At 32.9% G+C, this 21,066-nt stretch overlaps 1 protein-coding gene across 1 annotated transcript in view; it reads left to right on the top strand.

Annotated features, from left to right (window-relative positions):
• The window catches only part of PREX2 (phosphatidylinositol-3,4,5-trisphosphate dependent Rac exchange factor 2), a 401,699-nt gene that overhangs the window by 274,701 nt on the left and 105,932 nt on the right, over positions 1 to 21,066 (top strand). The window contains exons 32-34 of the mRNA XM_074202053.1: positions 5,086 to 5,188; positions 7,662 to 7,805; positions 16,841 to 16,955. Of these exons, the coding sequence (XP_074058154.1) occupies positions 5,086 to 5,188; positions 7,662 to 7,805; positions 16,841 to 16,955 (362 nt within the window). The remainder of the gene's footprint in view (positions 1 to 5,085; positions 5,189 to 7,661; positions 7,806 to 16,840; positions 16,956 to 21,066) is intronic.

The raw sequence follows: 21,066 nt of genomic DNA, 5'->3' as shown, positions 1-21,066 counted from the left end.
TCTGTAGTTAAGAACTCATGATGTAGTAGAAGAATAATCGATGTTTGTAGATATGATAAAACAGATTACTTAAGGTGCAAAAAAAATGGAAACATAGCTCTAGAAAAAGTCTGAGTAAATACAGAATTTTCTGACTTATAAATCCTATGAAAGATAAGTGGAGGAGGTAGTATTTGACACCTGAACTGGAAAAATAGGAATGATGGGAATTTTTTGCAACAGAGAACACATGATTACAAACTAAGGAGGTAGAAGAAAGTAGGGCTTATTTCTGAAACAATGAGCAGTGCAATATTACTGGAATATGAATTACATGAAGGAAAGTAGCATCACACATCTATATGACAATGCTGGAAGATGATTTTGAAGCATTCAGGGTAAAGGCATGATCTAGAGTTTGGACTTTTTTTGTTATTTTGAATAATTCTGAACAATGGAGTGATGTGCTTAGAGTCATAATGATAAATTAAGATGATAAATCTGGCAAGCAAAAGAGACCAGTTGGGGAGAGAATTTTGTAGGATAGTGATGAATATGATAGAGGAGGGAATAGAAAAGAGGGGTTATAGTCTTAGAAATATTGTTGTTATGGGATTGATTAAAACTGATTTTAAAAAGTTGATGTGGACAATTAAAAAGTGTTGATGCCTTTTATTTGGAAACATCAGTATAAGAGCTTCTGCTAAAGTCTTCAGTATGTGGTAGGGAAAATAATGATGTTATTAGCAAAAATAGGTAATTTAAGTGGCAATACATGTTTTGGTAGATGTTATAATTATTATATCTATATAGGATATTTTCCTATTTCTTTGATCCTTTACAGTTGTAATGAACTAGAATTTAAGGAAGTACATATCAGTTGTGGAATGGCTGAACACATTATGCACATGAATACGTTTTAATATATTTATTTATTTTTCTAACTATATGCTAAGATTGTTTTCATTAATCATTTGTTGTAAGGTTTTGATTTTCACATTTTTCTCTTTCCTTCCCTTCCTTCCATCCCTCCCCATGACAGAAATCAATGTAATATAGGATATATATGTATAATTCTTTTAAACATGTATCCATATTAATCACATTGTGAAAGAAGAATCAAATCAAAAAAAAAGAAAAAAGAAAACCATGAAAGTGAAAAACATAATACATAAAACAAATTTTAAAAATTGAAAATAGTTAGCAATGGTTTGCATTAGACTGCATTGTTCTTTATCTGGATGTGGCTTCTTTTTTCCATCCACATTCCAAGACTTTAGAATTGTTTTTGATTACTATACTGCTGAGAGGAGCAAGTGTATCTTAGTTGATCATTACACATTGTTACTCTTAGTATGTACCATGTTTTCTGGTTCTGCTTACTTCACTTAGCATCAATTCATGCAGGTATTTACATACTTTTCTGAAGCCCCATACCTCATGATTTTTTACAGAACAATAATACTCCATCACATTCATATATCACAATTTATTCAGCCTTTTCCTAATTGTTGGGCATCCTCTCAATTTCCAGTTCTTTGCCACTAGGACAAGAACTGCTAAAATATTTTTTGTGTTTTCTTTGGGATACAAAGTAGTAATGGTATTTCTGTATCAATGAGTATGTCAAATTCTATTGCCCTTTGTTCACAGTTCTACATTGCTTTCCAGAAAGGTTGGGTGTCAATTCCACATCTCCACCAACAATCCATTATTTCCCCACATCTCCTTCAATAACGATCATTTTCCTTTTTTGTCATAGTGGCCAATCTGGTAGGTGTGAAGTGTAACTTCAGAATAGTTTTAATTTGCATTTCTCTAACCATAATGATTTAGAGCATTTTTTCATATAGCTTTGAACTTTATCAATTTAAATTTGATTAATTTCTCTTTATATTTTAGAAATGAGTATCAGAAACACTGTAAAAATTGTTTCCCAGCTTACTGCTTGCCTTTTTTATCTTGGTTGCAAATTTGTGCAAAAACTTTTCACTTAAGTGTAATCAAAATTATCTATTTTGTACTTTATAATGCTCTCTGTCTCTTTTTTGATCATTAATTGTTCCCCTTTCCATGGATCTGACAGGTAAACTATTCCTTCCTCTCCAAATTGGCTTATGATATCATTTTTAATGTCTAAATCCTATACCAAATCCTATGAATATAAGACTTTTGTTGTAAGAAATGAAGAGACACTTTCAGAGAGACTTGGGAATATCTGTATTCTTTAATGGAGAACAAAGTGAGCAGAACCAGCAGAGTACTAATATAACACAATATCAAAAAATGATAACAAATAATACAATGCCCTACTATGCTATATGATACAATACACAAATCTTAAGCACTTGCTGTTTGGCAGGTATTGTGATAAGCACTGGGGACATAAATAAGAAAAAGAAAAGAGCACTTTTGCCTTCAAGTTATTAATCTAATGGAAGAAGACAACACACAAATGGAAGCTAAAAACCAGAGGTTTTGGGATATGAACTGAGAGGAGAAGGTAGTTGGCATAGGGTTATACTGATGGTGAGTTGATTCCAAATGCGCAACTTATGGTAAATAGGAAGTCCACTAGGCTTCTGAAGGCTTCGAGAAGAACTTTTTGCTCTGTCTTCTAGTCCTCCAATCAGAGAGGCACAGGGTACTGAATAAAGCTGATATCCTCCTGGTTATGAGTTTCCTAGTGATGAGCTTTGTCAGTGAGGTCAGGGCATGATAGAGGAGTGGAATCCAAAGAGTAGCTGATGGGGTTGGGATGGAAAAGATGAAGAATGCTTCATGACAGAGAGATAATGGATTAATATATAGAATCAGATATATTCTGAATGTAACCAAAATGGGAATTTGCTCTCCTTGAATATGCTTGCATGATAGCAAAACCTTACATATTCCTCCTCCTTCCCTCCCTCTTCCTTCCTTCTTTCCTTCCTTCCTTCCTTCCTTCCTTCCTTCCTTCCTTCCTTCCTTCCTTCCTTCCTTCCTTCCTTCCTTCCTTCCTTCCTTCCTTCCTTCCTTCTTCATTAAGCACTGACCTTACCCTCAAATCTCATCACTAGGAAACCTATTTCTTCATCTGTCAGATGAGCAGGGAGGAAATGGCAAACCAGTATCTTTGCCAAGAAAACCTCAAAAGAAGTGTTGGATATGATGGAATTGATGTTTTTCTTTTCTTTGTTTGGAAGGGGGAAGGAATTTGTAAGGCAATAGGGTTAAGTGATTTGCCCAAGTTCACACAGCTATTAAATAAGTTTCTGAGGTCTGATTTGAATTCAGGTCCTCCTGACTACAGGACAGATGTTCTATCCATTGAGTGACCTAGCTGCCATAAAATTGATTTTTTTTCCTATAAAAGATGCTGTGCTCAGTTTTGAACATATTGAGATCATGGGCTCATGTTCATGTTTAAAAAGTTTTCTTTTCAACAGTGGAACCAATACAACCAAGTGCTAAAACATTTCATTTAGAATGTTTATCTTAGTACACAAAAGTTAACTTTCAGAAATTAAAATAGCATTTCCCCTCTTCTTGGATCAGCTTTTGCTAATGTGCTATGGAATGTTTATATTACTTGTCATATGCAATATTCATTATGTTTTTATAGAGAAGTTCAGCTAGTGGCACATCTGGTTTTATGGTTTGGCAGCTGTATCTACCATTAAAAAAACAAAAAGAGGAAGAAAATAAGAGCAGGGGTTTGATATTGGCTGTCACTGAAATGGATTGAATTTTGTGGATGAACTCTTAATTCTTTTCTTTTCTAATTGTTCAGTTTTAATATTATTACAGTTATAAAATTCCGATATTTTGATTTGAAGAGTAAATTAAATACAATCTGAACCAACCTTTTCATTTTACAGATGAAGAAAAGGATATTCAAAGAGGTTGAGTGACTTGTTTAGGCTTTCACAATGAATAACATATTCAGGATTTCAATGTCTACTTTCTGACTACAGATCTGCTACATACCTCAGTTTATGTCAGGATGTGAAGCCATGTATTAAGCACTTACTATATACCAAGTATTTGGGATATAAAATGAAAAATAAGGTAGTTCTTAACCTCTAAAAACTCTTCTCATGAGAGGAGACAACATAAAGGACAGTGTTCAACTAAAGGGCAGATCAATGGTCTGATCATCATTGGAGTCAGAAATATTGCAGAGCTGATTATATACATATACATATACATATATATATATATATATATATATATATGAATAAAGTATAACCCATCATAATGAAAAAAAGAAAGTTGGATTAGAGCATGTCTAAGTCCCATTATAGCTCAGAAATGTTACTGTTTTATAGATGAATAGTGTAAACTGAGGAAGACCCAAAATAGTATTTCTTGTTCTAACTGTGAAGAATGATTGCTTGTAAAAGCTGCTTAGATTCCTATTCTAATTTGCCTGTCAAATCAGGAATTGGGGTAGTGGAAATAAATTGACTAGAGCATAAAATATCCAATAATCATTGTTTTTTTAAATGAATTCCATTTAATGTTTTTATAGATTTCATTAAATATCAGTATTTGTTTAAAGTATTACTGTGATAAGTTTTTGTTGCTCAGTCATTTCAGTTATGTTCTATTCTCTGTGAACCTGTTTGGGGTTTTCTTAACAAAAATACTGGAGTGATTTGCTGTATCCTTCTCCAATACATTTTATAAATGAGGAACTGAGGCAAATAGAATAAGTATCTTGCCTAGGGTAACATAACTAGCAAGTATCTGAGACTGGATTTGATCTCAGCTCTTCTTGACTCTGGCACTCTATCCATTGTACCATTTAGCTACCAATTTTATGTGATACTTATTTATAAATAAAAATAAACTCTATATGATTAGAATGCCTGAATTAAATAATCTTTTAACAATGTAGTAAAAATAAGGGTTTACCAGAAAAGAGACTAAAACAGTATCATTAGAGGCAGATTCACTTTCTTGTGACTCTTACAAGGTCCCTGATTTTATTGTCCTTATGTCTATAGATATTGATGTGCTTTTTTTTTGCATTAGCTATTGATAATTATGTTTCTCATGGGACAGACAAAAATATAAAAAAAAGTTTTTATTTTTATTTGGATTATTTTGTTTCTTCTTTAGACTGATGAACAAGCCATGCTAGAAGACACACTTGTTGCATTGTTTGATTTGGAGAAAGTTTCCTTTTATTTTAGACCAGCAGAACAGGAACCACTAGTTGCAAGTAAGTAATTTCATGTTAGAAGATATGTTATTTCACATTCAAACATTAACATTATGCATTTTCAATAGTGATGCATTCCTTAAATAGTGTAAACAGGTTTCATATAAATCTCTAAAATTATATAGTAAAATCACTAGAAAAATTATTATGCTAATTATTGAATTGCATCAGTAATCTTAAATCCTTTTTTTAAATCTTTAATGAAAAAATAAATTTTAGATAGAGTTTGTACTTGGAAATCTTATTTCATTGTGACATAATCATGAAGATTCATAGTGAAATTGTTTTAATTGTGCTATGTGAGAGATATGTAACCAGAAAATAAATCACAGTGAATTAGATATCAGGAAACCTATGTTTGAATCCTGGCTCTATCACTAACTCATTGTATGGAAAATAGGCAGGGTATCTATCTCATTGGAACCTCTTCTACCTCATATATGAAATAAGTAGTTTGGATTAGAGAAGGCAGAGCCAATTCTGACATTATGAAAAGGAAAAAAACAGTAATGAAAAAAGTATTAATACATATTCTCTGATCTGTGCTATATATTTAATTTCTATATGACTTCAGTCATATTAAGAGACAAAAACAGCTGCATTTGTGTGTTTGTAGCTTAAATACAGGGAAAGATGTGAGATAAGGTAGTAGCAAGCTGTGCTTCACCTCAGATTGCAAAATCGTTACAGATTGGGTTGAGTATGTCCAATAAGTGTGTGTCTGCTGCTATCTCTCTATTTGTCACCAGTGTAATTTTTGTAGAGGCTTTTATTATATTTGCTCATTTTCCAAAGTCTAGATGATGCATTTCACAAATGTCTGATATTTAGTATTATGGATCATGATTTTAACCACCCCAAAACCACTGGGTGATTCAGTCAATCCATCGGCCTCACTACAGAGGTATATGTATGCTACCTCTATTGGATTTATATAGTGCAAATCCTGATTCTGATACTATTCATATCTCCCAGTCATGGACCCCACTGCATGTCACTGTATTAGACCATGTCAAAGTTTTATTATAGCTCAGAAATGTTATTATTTTATTGATAGACAATATAAACTGTGTAAGCCCCAAAAGTTGTAAAAATAAGAATTCTAGTTGTCACTGGTAAAGAACAGTAATTTATAGTAGCTGCTTAGGCTCTTTTATTCTGATTTGCTTTCAAATAAGGAGTTCAGATGTTAGGAGGAAAAAATTTCAGAGCAAATATAAAATAATGAAGCTAGTATTTCTATAGTACTTTAATGTACTCATTTGATCCTCACTACTCTGAGAGGTAGATGATATTATTATCCCATTTTACAGATGAGGCAAGCAAAGGTTGTGATTTGTCCAGGGTCATATAGCTTATAAGTATCTGAGGGAGAACCTAACTCATGTCTTGCTGAGTCCAAGTTCAATACTCCTTCCACTGTACCACTGAAATAGTAGGATTTGGCAATTCTCATGGATTCATAACTCCATTATTTTTTCCCTTCATGTTTTTGATGCAGTGGATAGAGAACTAGGCCTCAGACATTCACTAGCTCTGTGACCCTCATCTAGTCACTTAAAATGGGGATAAAATGGGACTGAACTCACAGAGCTATAAGTAAAACCCTTTGCCAGCCTTATATTTAAGTCAAATAAGGAGTATATACAATAGAAGTCTTTGTGTGTGTGTATGTGTGTGTGTACACAAGAAAAGAAAGAGGGCAGTTATCTTTTGATTCAGTAATTACAAGAAATTCATCATTATTGAAAAGGCAAAGAGATCTTAGTGGGCGATGCTGATGTAACCATTGCCAATCCTTTCAGGTATTTTGTGGGAATGGCACCATAGGTGCCATTTATTGGACATCTTATTACAGAAAAGAATGTTATGACTTCTCTATGAATCATTTGTACTAAACATTCACAATTTGCTCTTGTAATTTCCTTTTTGATAATTCAATCCTAGTTTATATTTTAGTAACTTTGTGTGATGATATTCATTGACTACCAGGCAACACCTTTAGGGAATACATGTTTAACATAGTGCTATGGGAATTGTTCAAATAAAAACTAGTTATGTTTAATAATGGGAGCTGCATGCTCAACTTTTTGAATGCTACTTGGAAAGTGAACTCCAAGGAATCATTCTAACTAAACTATGAAAGAGACAGCTGAGCTGGAAATTTTGAATTTAAACCACTGTGAATCTCAGCCTATTATTGAGTGAGTGAGACATCTGGTGTGTCAAAGTGTAAAGAAGCTTCCTATTAGAGAATTTTATATACAGTACAACAGTAAATCTGTTGTCTCTGCTAATGAGAATCTGATTTAATCCCCCTTCCATGAACAATAATGTAAGTATACACCATCTGAGCCATATGTAATTCAGAACTTTTAACATGTTTGTTTCCAGAAGTTTTGTCATTTTTTAAAAATTAAAAAAAGATTCGTAGAACTTCATCAAAATAATGTAACAATAAATGTACTTTCAGATGTGCCTCTCACTTATCAAGCTGAAGGAAGTCGTCAAGCTTTGAGAGTTTATTTCTACATTGATAGCTATCACTTTGAACAGCTGCCTCAAAGATTGAAGAATGGAGGAGGATTTAAAGTCCATCCAGTTCTTTTTGCACAAGGTAGATGTGTCCATTTCTTCTTTCAAATATGTCAATAATGTGTATCTTTAAGTGTATCAGTGATGTTTAATGATACATTTATATTTTAGGCTTATAATTTTATTATTATTATTATTATCTTATTATTCACAAGTTTCTATAATTTAAGCCACTTTTAAAATATTGTTCCTTATTCTGAGTCCATTTAGTAAGACATAAAAATATGGATAACTACATGACTCAGTGGATAGAAAGTTGTGCCCAGATTCAGGAAGACTTGGGTTCAAATTTGATTTTAGACATTTTCTAGCTGTTTGATCCTGAGGAAGCCAATCTTTGTCTGCCTTAGTTTTCTCCATTGGATGATTAGAGCATTTACCTACCAGGAATGTTGTGAAGATCAAATGAGATATTTGAAAAGTACTTAGCAAATATTAAAACAAGATACATATATTACTTATCTATTATTATTATTAAATAAAAAGTCTTAGACTGAGAAGTCCAGTTTCTTGCCCAGTATCAGAGGTAGCATTTGAAGGAAATGCTTTCTAACTTCAAGTTCAGCATTTTCCTACCATGTCTAAATGAATCTATTTCAGATGTATAGGAGAAAGGACTGTGTTTTTCATTGTCCTCAAATGACCTTCTTTCCACAAGAGAACTGTTCAGAGGAAATGGTTTTAAAATGAAGCAAGGGATACTAAAAATGTTACTGTTTAGTAATATCCAATTCTTTATGACCCAATTTATTTTCTTTGCAAAGATTCTAGAATAATTTTTTTCATTTCTTTCTGCAGTTCATTTGACAGATGAGAAAATTGAGGCAAATAGGATTAAGTGATTTGCCACAACTAGTAGTGTTTGAGGTCAGATTTGAACCCAGGTCTTCCTGATTTCAAGCATAATTCTCTACCCACTGCATTGTGTAGTTTGAACTGTGAGAGATGGAATAAAGTCTATTGAAAAATTGGGACATTTTCTTCTATTTTAATGAAGTGTCATCAAAAGCAATGGTTGCAAGCTCAAAAAGAAAAAAAACACTACTAATCTATATTTTAGGATCACTGTGGGTTTATAGTGACTTAGTTTTTACATGTTTTATTGTGGGTTTTTCTGGTAATATTTCCCAATTGCATTTAAGTCTGGTTCAAGTTATATTCAGAAATATTGTGGGCCATATGCAGCCCATTGAACTCTTTTTTTGGACACCTCTGTTCTAGAAAATGTATATAAATTTGCTGTTTTTCAGTCATTTCAGTCATATCCAATTCTTTCTGACCCTTTGTGTAGTTTTCTTGGCAAATATACTGAAGTGGTTTGCCATTTCAAACCCATTTCAAGGGTTAACTGACTTGCTAGGGTCACATAGTCAGTAAGCATCTGAGACCAGATTTGAATTCAGAAAGATGAGTCTTCCTGAGGCAACTAGGTGATACAGTGGATAGAATTGGTCCTGGAGTCAGGAGGACCTGAGTTCAAAACCAGCCTCAGATACTTAAAATCTTTCTTAGTTGCATGATTTTGGGCAAATCACTTAACACCATTGCCTTGCCAAAAAAAAAAAAATGAGTCTTTCTGATTCCAGGCCAGCACTCTATCCATTGTGCCACTTAGCTAATTGAATAAAGTATATGTGCATGTATGCATATATACTTATACTTAAATACATATGGACACATATATCCATTCATACACACACACACACACACACACACGTATATATTTTGAGGATCCTTCTAACTTACAATTTCTCCAGGAAAATTCATTTAATAATCATTGATCTCCAATATCTTTATGTTATTAGAACTTAGTATACTACCTAGTACATTGAAAGTAATTAATAAATGCTTGTTGATTGATTAATTGCTATTTTAAAGTCTGTGCATTTACAGCGATAATCCCTATCCTCAATATTATATACATTTCAGAAATAATTATGGGTACCTGCAAAGGCTCATTAGCAATAATTTGTTTTTGAGGAGTAGTGAAGATCAAGAGAATGATAAAAAGAGGATGATTATAATTGTGGCAATAGTAATTGACTTGTATATAACATTTAAGGTTTGCAAAGAACTTTGCAAACTTTTTTCTCATTTGATTTTCCTAACAACCCTAAGTGGAATATAATTTGGGAACTATTTCTCCATTTTGCAGGTGAAGACAATGAGGCTTAGTGAAATTAATTTGTCTTTTCCAGAGTCACCTAGTTCCTATGAAAAAGAGATAGAATTTGACCTGGATCTCTTTTCATCAGACTCAGTCCCTTTCTCTTCACCCCATCCCTCAATACAACAAAGGAGATGGGCAAAATAGTTTTTTTTTTAGGTTTTTGCAAGGCAAATGGGGTTAAGTGACTTGCCTAAGGCCACACAGCTAGGTCATTATTAAGTGTCTGAGATCAGATTTGAACCCAGATCCTCTTGACTCCAAGGCTGGTGCTTTATCCACTATGCCACCTAGCCACCCCACCAAAATAGTTTTTAAATAAGCATGTGATTATAAGGAAAGAATTTCAGCTAAAAGTATTATGTGTCATTATAGGAGGCTATAAAAGTGAAAGTTCAAGTACTAGGCTTTGATTCATTTCTGAAGGGAACTACAAGGTAAGCAATTTTTCATCAATGTAAAAGTCCATTTCCTGAAACTTACAGTCTCAGAGAATTGTTCATAACTCTGAAAAGTTGTGACTTGCCCAGGTCCCATTGGGACTATGTGTCAGAAGCATCTTCCTGCCTCCAAGTTTGCCTTTGTATCTCCACAAAACTCTATTGCCTTTCTAAATGTGATAGATATCAGAAATAGAGGAGCCTAGCAGGGAAAATTTATAATGGAAACATCTTGCTATCTTTTCCTTTAAAATAATTCTTGATATCATAGATGGCACTGAGTCACTTTTCTTGTTGAATCTGAGTGACATCTTTCATTGAGAGCAAAATAATCATACTTCATAGCCAATTTAAAAAAGAACAATATTTCCTTAATTTTTATCATTTTAATAGCTCATAGATAGTAATAAATATATGAAAATATATATTTACATTAGGTATGATTCTGTAAAAATAATTGTAATCATTCTGAAATTTTATTTAAGGAAATTCATTTAGAAGAAGTGGAAACAAAATCATAACTATTTTTATATAGTACTTTAGTTTAATTGGAACATTTCAGCAGCTGAGATCCTTATAGAAGGTAAAAAAACTGTGAAACAGTTGGTTTTAATGATCTGGCAATAACAGAGGTTGTTTATTTAAATAAGGGAATAGATTGTTCTTCAACATTCACAAAATGCACAGGAATCATTAGTTTTCCTTAGTATTCATTAGCTGGAGCCAGAGATGGAGGAAATTCAGATGGTATACTTAGTAGATTAGCATCTGGTAATTGAAAAAGGTAGGAAATGGAGAATGATTTCCAATTGGTGATGGTTCCTAGGATAGAAGTTTATATTAAGGATTTTTAGTTTTAAATGTGAGTCTTATGTTTCTTCCCTGGATCACCAAAAAGAAATGGGCTTAGATGAAGACAAAAGAAGATTTCTGTAAATTCATTTTCAATATCATCCCTGAGAAGTTCTGAAATACTAGGTATTTTTATTAAAGCAAAGAATAAACTGTAATCTTCCTGTTTTTCTTTCCTTGTTTCAATTCCACAACTATTTATTAAATACCAATTTGATCTGTCAGACACTGTGCATGTACTCTTTGGTAACATTTTAATAAACAGTGATGAATCACTGGCAGCAATACAAGAGAAGCCCTTCCCAGTTGGACACTATCACTTAAAGATTTAAACTTTAGTTAGTAAATAACATTTATTTCAGAAAGTAAGGGATGACAAGAATCTAGGTGGTGAATTGAAGGATTAAACTATATGCAATTACTAAGAGTCAGAGGAAGCAATTCAGGTTGACAATAGACAAGGAGGAAGGATAGGGCAGAAATCCAATAAAAAGCCTATTTAAACTCTGAGATATTTTCATCCCAACTCCCATTCCTCTTCTGGGGCTACATATTACCCTGGGAAGTAATTTTGTAAGGACATGAGTTTAAGTTTCTATTTTTGTGTTAATTTACAGTTACTCCCTTCTTTGCAAGTCAAAACATCACCTTTCTAATGCCATTGATCCTCTTTAAGAATGAAGGGCAAAGGATAACAATTGCTTCCAAGCAGTTGAAATTTCTTTAGACAACCAGCCTTAAGTAGCTTTTAGAAAATTGTATTTACTAAAGTAGAAAATAAAAGCTAATTATTACAAAACTTTCTCCTATCCAAAGGGGTTGAAAAAATTGACACACTCTCTCAGTTACATGAGTTCCAACATAATGGCTCAAGCATAGAAAGCATATACAACAAAAAGCGTTCCTCATCACCAGATCCTAGTTGCTGTAATTTCTTTTCTCCCATTCCTGGGCTTCTTGAGAAGTTCCATTAAGTATGGTGAATTTGTATACATCTTTCTATCTGCCCTTGGCACCTGACACAGACACTGCTGAACTCTAGTTCCCAAAGATATATCATCCTGACTCTTCAAAGCAATTTCTAGAAATCCTGCCATTCCAACTAAAGAAATCCTATAAGCAATTAAGACTGATCTCATGTTTAGCATTTCATTCAATTAGATGTCATTCAGAGACTTTCCAATTAATTTAAGGTCTTTTGACTAATTAAATGAGACTTGTTCTCATCTGGTTAAGGTATCAGACTAAAATGGGAACCCTGGATAGAGAGAGGAAAATCAAATTTGCCAGCAGCTGATATTTTTAGCAGGTGAACCTGGTGCTGAAACAGGATTTTAGTTCCTATTCTTGTCTAGGCAGGAACTAAATTAAAAAAAATATAGGTAATCATCACATGAAGGCAGTTATGTTATTGTCATTATCTTTTTTTAAAAGACACAGCACGACAGTGATTGAAGTTAGATTCTAAGAGTCTTGTTAACTTTTACTTTCTTTTTTCCCCCTTAAGACTGTAGAACTGTAGTCTTAAGTACTCTTCCTTAGATAGTAAAAGTGAAATATGTCACATCTTACAAAATTATGTAATAGATTCTGGATCAGCCTTAGAACCAATTCAGATTAATTAGAAGAGGGGGATTCATCTGTCATGGATGTGAGACCAGCTAATTAGGCCCCTGTTGACCTGGTGCTTGTGAATCCGTGGTGGCAAAGGATGCACTGCATGCAGTAGTTAAGTAGGGGTTGATTTAGGAGAAACTACTGTTATCTAGATTTCCATCTTTATAAGAATTATAGACAGCTTCTAATTGAAAGTTTGAGAATTTTTAAAAACTTTATTTGAATCATAGGTGAACTCAATTTTGGTTTTGACTGAGTAATATAAACTTTTATTGATTCATTTGAAATATAGATTCTCTAATACTGACAATTAACAATATTATTCTGTCCCTTGTCCCTTGAACATTCCCTATCTTTCTAGTTTCCTCTTTGAAGATTCTTCTTCATAAGACATTCCCTAAATTAAGTCCTGACATCCTCTTTTTCCTTTTCTTCATATTTTGTTTAATTCTTCCATCTAATTGTAGATTTTTATAAAGAGCAGTAATGATACCTTCCTTTATCCATTTGTGTATGGATGTCTTTTTATTTAAATGCTCACCACTGTTGTCACCTGACATCTTGTCATCTTAGAGAGTTGTCTGAAATTCTAAAAGATTGTTACATATTCATTTTGGACCTAAATCTTCCTAACTTTCTGAACCATGCTTTGTTGTTTTCATATCTTTTGAGAAAAGAACTCTGGCCTGGGAGATAGAGACCAAGCCCCATCTTATGCCTCCTTTATTTTGCTGTGACTTCATATACCTCATTGAACTGTGTTGTGTCTTAATGTCTTTTGTTTTGCAAGGCCACACAGCTAGATAATTATTAAGTGTCTGAAGATGGTTTTCAACTGGACTCCTCCTGACTCCAGGGCTGGTGCTCTATCCATCGTACCACCAAGTTGCCCCCTAAAGACCTTTTCTGAAAAAAAAAGAATTAGATTAAATCTTTGAGGCAATTTCTATCTCAAAAACTAAAACAAAACAAACCTTGATATTCTAAGTCCCATATATGGTAACCCATTATCAATAAGTTCAATTCTGAAAATTAAATTTCTTCTATTTTTCCACAAAAATATTAAAAATAGAGTGTCTAGAAAGTTTCCTTCATTTTGCATCAAAGGATTTAAAATAAGAATAGATATCAGCTCATCTGGTTCAACCTCCCTTTTTTTTTTTACATATTAGGAATCTGAGAATCCTATAAGAAAGTTATCCTACTTTATTCACAGGCAGCAAGTAGAAGAGCCCGGATTCAATTCCAAGCCTCTGCAGCCAAATTGTATGCACTAAATGTTGAATGAATGTATAAACCAAGAAGAAAGATGTAGAAGAGAAGATTATTAAATCCCTGATTCCTCTACAGCATCTCAATTCCTCTACAGCACTGCTAGCCTATCTTGATGATAGGTTTTTGCAGCCCTCTCAGCTTTCATGTTTCTTAAACATGTCCTTTATATGGAGCATCATCATTAATGTGGTAGCTTTCTGTGTCTACCATATGTGATAATTGCTGATTAAAAACATAATTATCTTTATCAGCATGTGCCTGGGTGTGCTTCAGTCTGACAACCTGAACTTCTTGTCATCTTGGCAAGAGTGAATAAAACCATTATTGTAAAAAGAAAATGAAAGGTCTCCTACATGAGTCAAGATTTTGAGGTTTTAACATCTTTTTGTCAATGCTGTTTTGACTTATCTATTTAGATTTCTTAGTCTGTCCTGACCTATGACTTCTTAAATATTGGTTGCTGATTGCTAAACTGATTTTGACCTATTGCTCCATCTGAATCTCTGACTTCTCTAGGCATTTTGTAATTCACATTCCTTGACTTTCTTTTACTTGCCATTCCAAACCTACATCCTAGTTCCTTGGGTCTCACCTTACAGATTTATCTCATTAATCAACCATTACCCACACTATGCCTGGATAGTTTTTCTCCAACTGTCCAGATAAAGTATGAGCAGTAGGTTTCTAAATGTTTTCTGATCATTTAAAAACTGTCTGATGAAAAACTATGATAGCTGCAATCTTGCTAGAGAAAAAAAAAGAAATTCAGTTAGTCCAATACAATTAGTGTCTACTATGCTAAAGTGCTGAGGACACAAACAAAAGCAAAAGAAAGTCCCTCTTTTCAAGGAGTTCACAAGCTATGTGAACTATGATTCACAACAATGTGTCAGAAAACATGCAAACAATTGTGTACAAACAAGCTATATAGCAGATAAATTAGAAGTAACAGATGGAAAGCACTAAAATTAAGAGGGATTGGCATCTTAGTACTTGAAGGCTATTGCAATGGATGAGGTTTGAAGAGATTAGTGCTTGTACCAGGATGGCAGCAGTATCTAAAGGGAAAATGAGCTTTCTAGAGATGTTGTAAAGATGAAATTGATAGAAAGGGAGGAAAGAAGAAAGGAAGGAAAGAAGAAAAGAAGAAAAGCATTTTAAGTTCTTAGTATGAGCAAATACCATGCTACATATTGGAGGATATCAATAATAAAAAACAATGCAATTCCTACTTTCAAGAAATTTGTTCTAAAAGGACAGTTTTAAAGACATAGGAGGTTTCAGCTACAAGTCAGAAAGCTGTTTAGGTTACAGTGACAAAGTATGAGAACTACCATAAATCAGTTAACAACTTAAATGATTATTTACATTTCCTATGATACATTAGCATTACATGATATATTATTTATGTTATATAATATACATTTAAAAAGGATTATCTGTAGAAATATAAATATATATGCACACACACACACACACACATATATATATGTATATATACATATATATATATATATATGTATATATATTTAATAAGGTGCTAATAGGTAGCTCAGTGTATCTCCAGTTCTAGACCTCGGATCAAGAAGGATCACTTTTTTTTTTGAGTTCAATTCTCGCTTCAGTCAATTACTAGCTATGTGATCCTAGGCAAATCAGTTAATGATCTTTACCTTAGTTTTCTTATATGTCAAATGAGATGGAGAACAATATCTTTGCTAAGGAAACACAAAAATCAATGCATAATATGTTTAATGAAGATTATTTATTATACAGGGTGTTCTAAAGGTGTTAGTGAATGTTTAAGCTATTCAGACTTTATATTTAAGCAATTAAAACTTAAATGTTCACTAGAACTTATGTTTACACTCATATATACACATATAAAACTCACAGATATACATGCTTATATTATCCATACAACACATCTTATATACATATAGTTGCTAAGAGTGTATCTATACTATATTTATAGTTTTAGAGAGTGCAGATCTTTTTAGCAGCTACCTCAATTATCTGCTATTTCAGTTTGATGACTTGGATTTACTTCTTACCAAAATTTGTTTATACAATTAAAGGTGGAATGGATACTGAAAACAATCTATTCTATCAATCTATTCTATTCACCACCTCATTTTTCAGGTGAGGATACTCAAACGTGACAGGTTAAGTGACTTGCCCCCAGTTTTAAAGTAACCCTGAACCCACTATAACAGAGCATAATTGAACAAAGGAGACTGAGAAAGAGTTATCAAGGTGATTGCTATTATACCAGGAAAGTTTGGTTTAAAAAAAAAAAAGAAAGCAAACAAAGACCTGAAATTACAATGTATCAAGGAGGAAGAAAGCATGAGTAGATTCTTTATCTGAGCTATGTTTGGGTCTTATGTTATTTTTTAGAATATCACACTTTATAAAATAAAGTTTTATACATGAGAGAGACCTAGAATTCCCAATATTTTGTATGCACATGGAATAGAAAATGGGATAATCATACAGTATTTAAAAGTTAGTATTAAATTTTATGTCAAGGATCCGTGAACTGTTTATATGCCTAATTTGGACTCCCTGCAGATATTTTTTCTTATTCCTTTGTATAACTGATTCTCTGCTATGTAGAATTGGTAAAAGATTTTTCAGAAAAATTATACCATAAAAATGAGTAGCAATATATTTTCTAAAAAAAAAAATGGTTGCTTCACACAGCACTGGAGAGCATGGAAGGATATTATTACCGAGACAATGTTTCAGTGGAAGAATTTCAAGCCCAGATTAATGCTGCTTCATTGGAAAAAGTTAAACAGTATAACCAGAAGCTTAGGTGAGTATTAGTCCATTTATAATATGTTATCAAATTTGATCCACAAAAAGATCATGAAATTTAGACCTATTATATCATCTATCATTTGACTAGCTAGTAAACAAGACATTCATTATAGGAAGTTTTGTGAAGTCATACCACCATTAGAACAAAAATCTGTATTTTTTTAAAAGGTCATAATAATTTATACTTAACTAACTTTATAACATAGATTTAACTTAATTATATTCATAGGGAAAATTATATTTTAATATATAAATATATATATATGTTTATGATATAGGTAGTTTAAGATATGGATACTATGTTTTTCAAATTGTATTGAATTAAATAATGTCTAAATTAAATTAAATTAAAAATAGTTTAACATTTTTAAAATATGATGACAAATAAGTGAATATATACATTAGAAAACAGATTTGCTAACCAATGTGAAAGGCTTTTCATCCTCTACGGTAGCTCTTTTCCCACTCTGAGGAAAAAGAAATTTTTTCAGGATGTTTTTTTGAACAAGTAACAACAGCTAAGCAGACTCGGCTCATCATCAAGAGAATATACTTTATAACCAGCCATCATACTCTTTTCCCAAACTCTCAAATACTGTGTCCAGTGGTGGAAGGAGAGAAGAACAACAAAAAAAGAAAGCTATACAATAACTTTATCATATATTTGAAAGGAATAGCACTGGTTTTATCTTTTATTCTGCCTCTCCCCTTGCCAAACTCAGCATAGAGTTTGACCTGTGGCAAGTGCTGAATAAACACTTTTTGACTATCAACTGCCTCAATTCAGTTGCATTGTTTGTACTATTGGACAAAGGTGGTAACCCAGTTATATGAATTCTTAATCTGTTAAATGAAACAAGAGTGAAACCATCTTGAACCAAAAATAATACATTTGTTTGATTATCTTTATCAACAGTTGCTTGATTTAGGAGCTAGGTAATATCGTGAAAGAGCTGGGAATCAAAAGATTTTCATTAAAATTTGGGTTTTTTTCTATTAATTAGTAATGTGAACTCAGTGAAATCACTGTCTTTTATTTATGTAGCTTCCTCATCTAAAAAATTTAATATAATAACATTTTTATTCTATGTTGAAATATTTTCATAAAAGTATCAATTTGTAACATTATTAAATGAAAACTTTTACAATCTCTATATGTGAGAGAAATCATAGTATATTGGATATAGGGCTAACTTTGATATCACAAAAAGGCCTATAGGTTCAAACCCCACCTCCAAAACATACAACTTGTATTATGAAAGGAAAATCACTTAACCTTCATTCCATAACTACCCCCTTCAAAATTATTAGTTGCAGAACAGTTTCTAATTTGAGTGTCTGGAAGAAGTTTCCACAAAAGGGAGTTCCTCATATAGCGGAACAGATTTTTTGAAGTACTACATTTAAGTAAATAATAAACAAGAGTGCTACTAGCATCATTATTGGCATTGTCATTTTATATATCATTATTTTTTCCAGTAATCTTAATAGATATTGTTTTTTTAATTGGAAACTATTCTTAAAAATAATGTCATTAATACATAGCACTTAATCTGAAGCAGGAAAAGTAGCAATGTGAAACAGGAAGGTTAAAGTCTTTATTATTTTCCACATGAAAGTCTTATTTTCAATGCCTGTGGCCTCTTCCTATCTCATCCCTGCTGTGATTTTCTCTATTACTGTGCAGGAGGAGAAAATTCCTTCAGGCAACTAATTATCTAGTCACAATTGCCTTTCTTCACCTGGTTTCATCTTTTTTTCTCCTCCTTGGAACTTAGTAGGAAGAAAGTAGCATCATCATTCGTAGCCTCATACAGCCCCATATAGGAGTCATACCTGCCTAATCTGTTGTCAAATCTTTTCATTTCTTTTGTCTCCAACATTTGATACACTGGTTCTTTTCTCCACACTCATATAGCCACCCTCAGACCATCACTGCATATCACACAAACTGATGCAGGAAACTCTTATTTGGCCTTTCCACACAAAGGCTTCATTATTTGAATTCATCTTCCACATGACTGTCAAAGTCATTTTGGTAAAGTACAGATCTAATTGGAGCAGCAGTAGTTCAGTAAATAGGGTGTTGGTCCTTGAGTCAGGAAGACTCATCTTCATCAAATATAGGTTCAGACACTTAAAAGATTTGTGAGCCTGGGCAAGTCACCCAACCCTGTTTGCTTCATTTCTTCATTTGTCTTAAATAAGATGGAGATGGAAATGGCAAACTGTGCCAGTGTTTTTACTCCAAAAGGTATCATGTACAGTCAGACTTGACCAAAATCAATGAACAACAACAACAACAAAAAATCAATGGAGTTTTTTTTTAATTCTCTTAATCTTTTGGTTGATCATGTAATTAAAAAGATGTGTTCTCTGTAAGTTATAGTTTTGCAAAACTCTAGTCAATTTTCCTCTAATGTTTCACTCAAGGATGTCACATAAATCATTCCACATAAAGATTTTTTTTAGCAATGAGAATGTGAGGATATGGGTTAGTATTTTTGATATACTCTAAATTGCCAAAAAATTATACCATCCTTGATTTTGTTTCAGTCATTTGGTGTATTCTTCTAAAAAGTGAGTCAAGTTCAAGTGTCTTCTCTATATATTTGACTTGATCTAAATATTCTTCCTGTCTTCCTTTTCTTTAGTGGCATTGCCATTCCCTTGAACAACATATTATGAAATTAGATGTTAATATACAAATGAGATTGTTGACATATGTTCTGTTTTCTTCTGTTTATTTTTCTCCTTATGAGTTCAACTTTATATACTCTAGGTATGATCTGTCTTATTGAGTCTCACACCAATTTTTTGCCAACTGATCTCTCTCTCCCCTTTACCTGTTTTTTTTGTTGATACTGCTCATAATCTTCCAATAGCTAGTTCTGTAGCATTATTAAAATGAGTTCATATTCCAAATCTATTGTTCCCTTGATTTCTGTTTCTCTCAGTTGTCAAGGACATCAAATCATTGCTGACTGGAGTGGTTTCTAGGCCCTTTTATCCTCTGGGTTTTGGTAGCTGCTTTATTTTGATGAAAATTCTGTTGCATATAGTAATAGTCTGTGTAACTGTCCTTTCCCATTTAGGTATTAATATCCTGTTTGAGTAGGTCTTATTAGTTCTGTCCTAATTGTATGCCAGGCCTTACCATATTTTTCTTTCTTTCTAATTTAATCTTGATTTTGATAATTTCTTCAATTTCGAATTTAACTGATGACATAAGACAATCAATTCTTAAATGATTCTGACATCAGTAAACAATGATTTTTGTTTTGTTAAGATAAAGTCAACCCATGATCACTTCTATTCCCTTTGATGGGGCATCAGTATATGATCTTTATGGAAGATGTATATATAAAAAGTAAGCTATCAGTTATGTCCTGAATATGTTTCTTTGACTTTGTGAACCCTTGCTGGCATCCTGAGATATTGATTCCTGTGTTGTCTCTTTCTGCTTTTTGTCTTCTAAATATCCTTCCTGGGAGGCATATATTTTCCTTTCAAAAAGTCTTCTTGTTGCATATGTCCTTCGTCTTGTAGTAGAAAACTTTAGAAATGATACTGTTAACTTTTTTTTCCTAAATATTGAGATTCTGCTTACTCTTTGTTAATTTCTTGGACACAATCCTTTCCTCACCAGAGACAAGTCCTGTTTCTGGGGACTTAGACTGGATATTGTTTTCTCATGAAAGAGTAAAACAAAACGCCTTCTCGCCAGTACATAATACTAATGTTTGCCCTTCATTCTTGAAGAAGACCATGAAATCAGGGAGGTGATGTTAGGATATGCAATTGCACTGGATTTGAGTGAGAGGGAGCTGTACTAAGTCCTCAGTCTCACTTTCTCCCCTGCAATCATATGGTTCCAGTGGCCAGATATGAATCAGGACAACTGGAGATGGCCTTGGATGCAGTGGGAGACTTTTACCTTTTAAAAGCTAGGTTTTCACCAGGTCACAGTTTGACTGAGGCAACAACCATTGAGTCATTGTTGATCAGTCATATTCAGGGTAGATCTTCATTAACCCATTTGGAATTTTCTTGGCAAAGATGCTGAAATATTTTGCCATTTCTTTCTCTAGTTCATTTTACAGATA

The sequence above is a fragment of the Macrotis lagotis genome, chromosome X, assembly GCF_037893015.1.
Source record: "Macrotis lagotis isolate mMagLag1 chromosome X, bilby.v1.9.chrom.fasta, whole genome shotgun sequence".
Classification (NCBI taxonomy): domain Eukaryota; kingdom Metazoa; phylum Chordata; class Mammalia; order Peramelemorphia; family Peramelidae; genus Macrotis; species Macrotis lagotis.
This window is presented reverse-complemented; position numbering and strand designations above follow the sequence as displayed.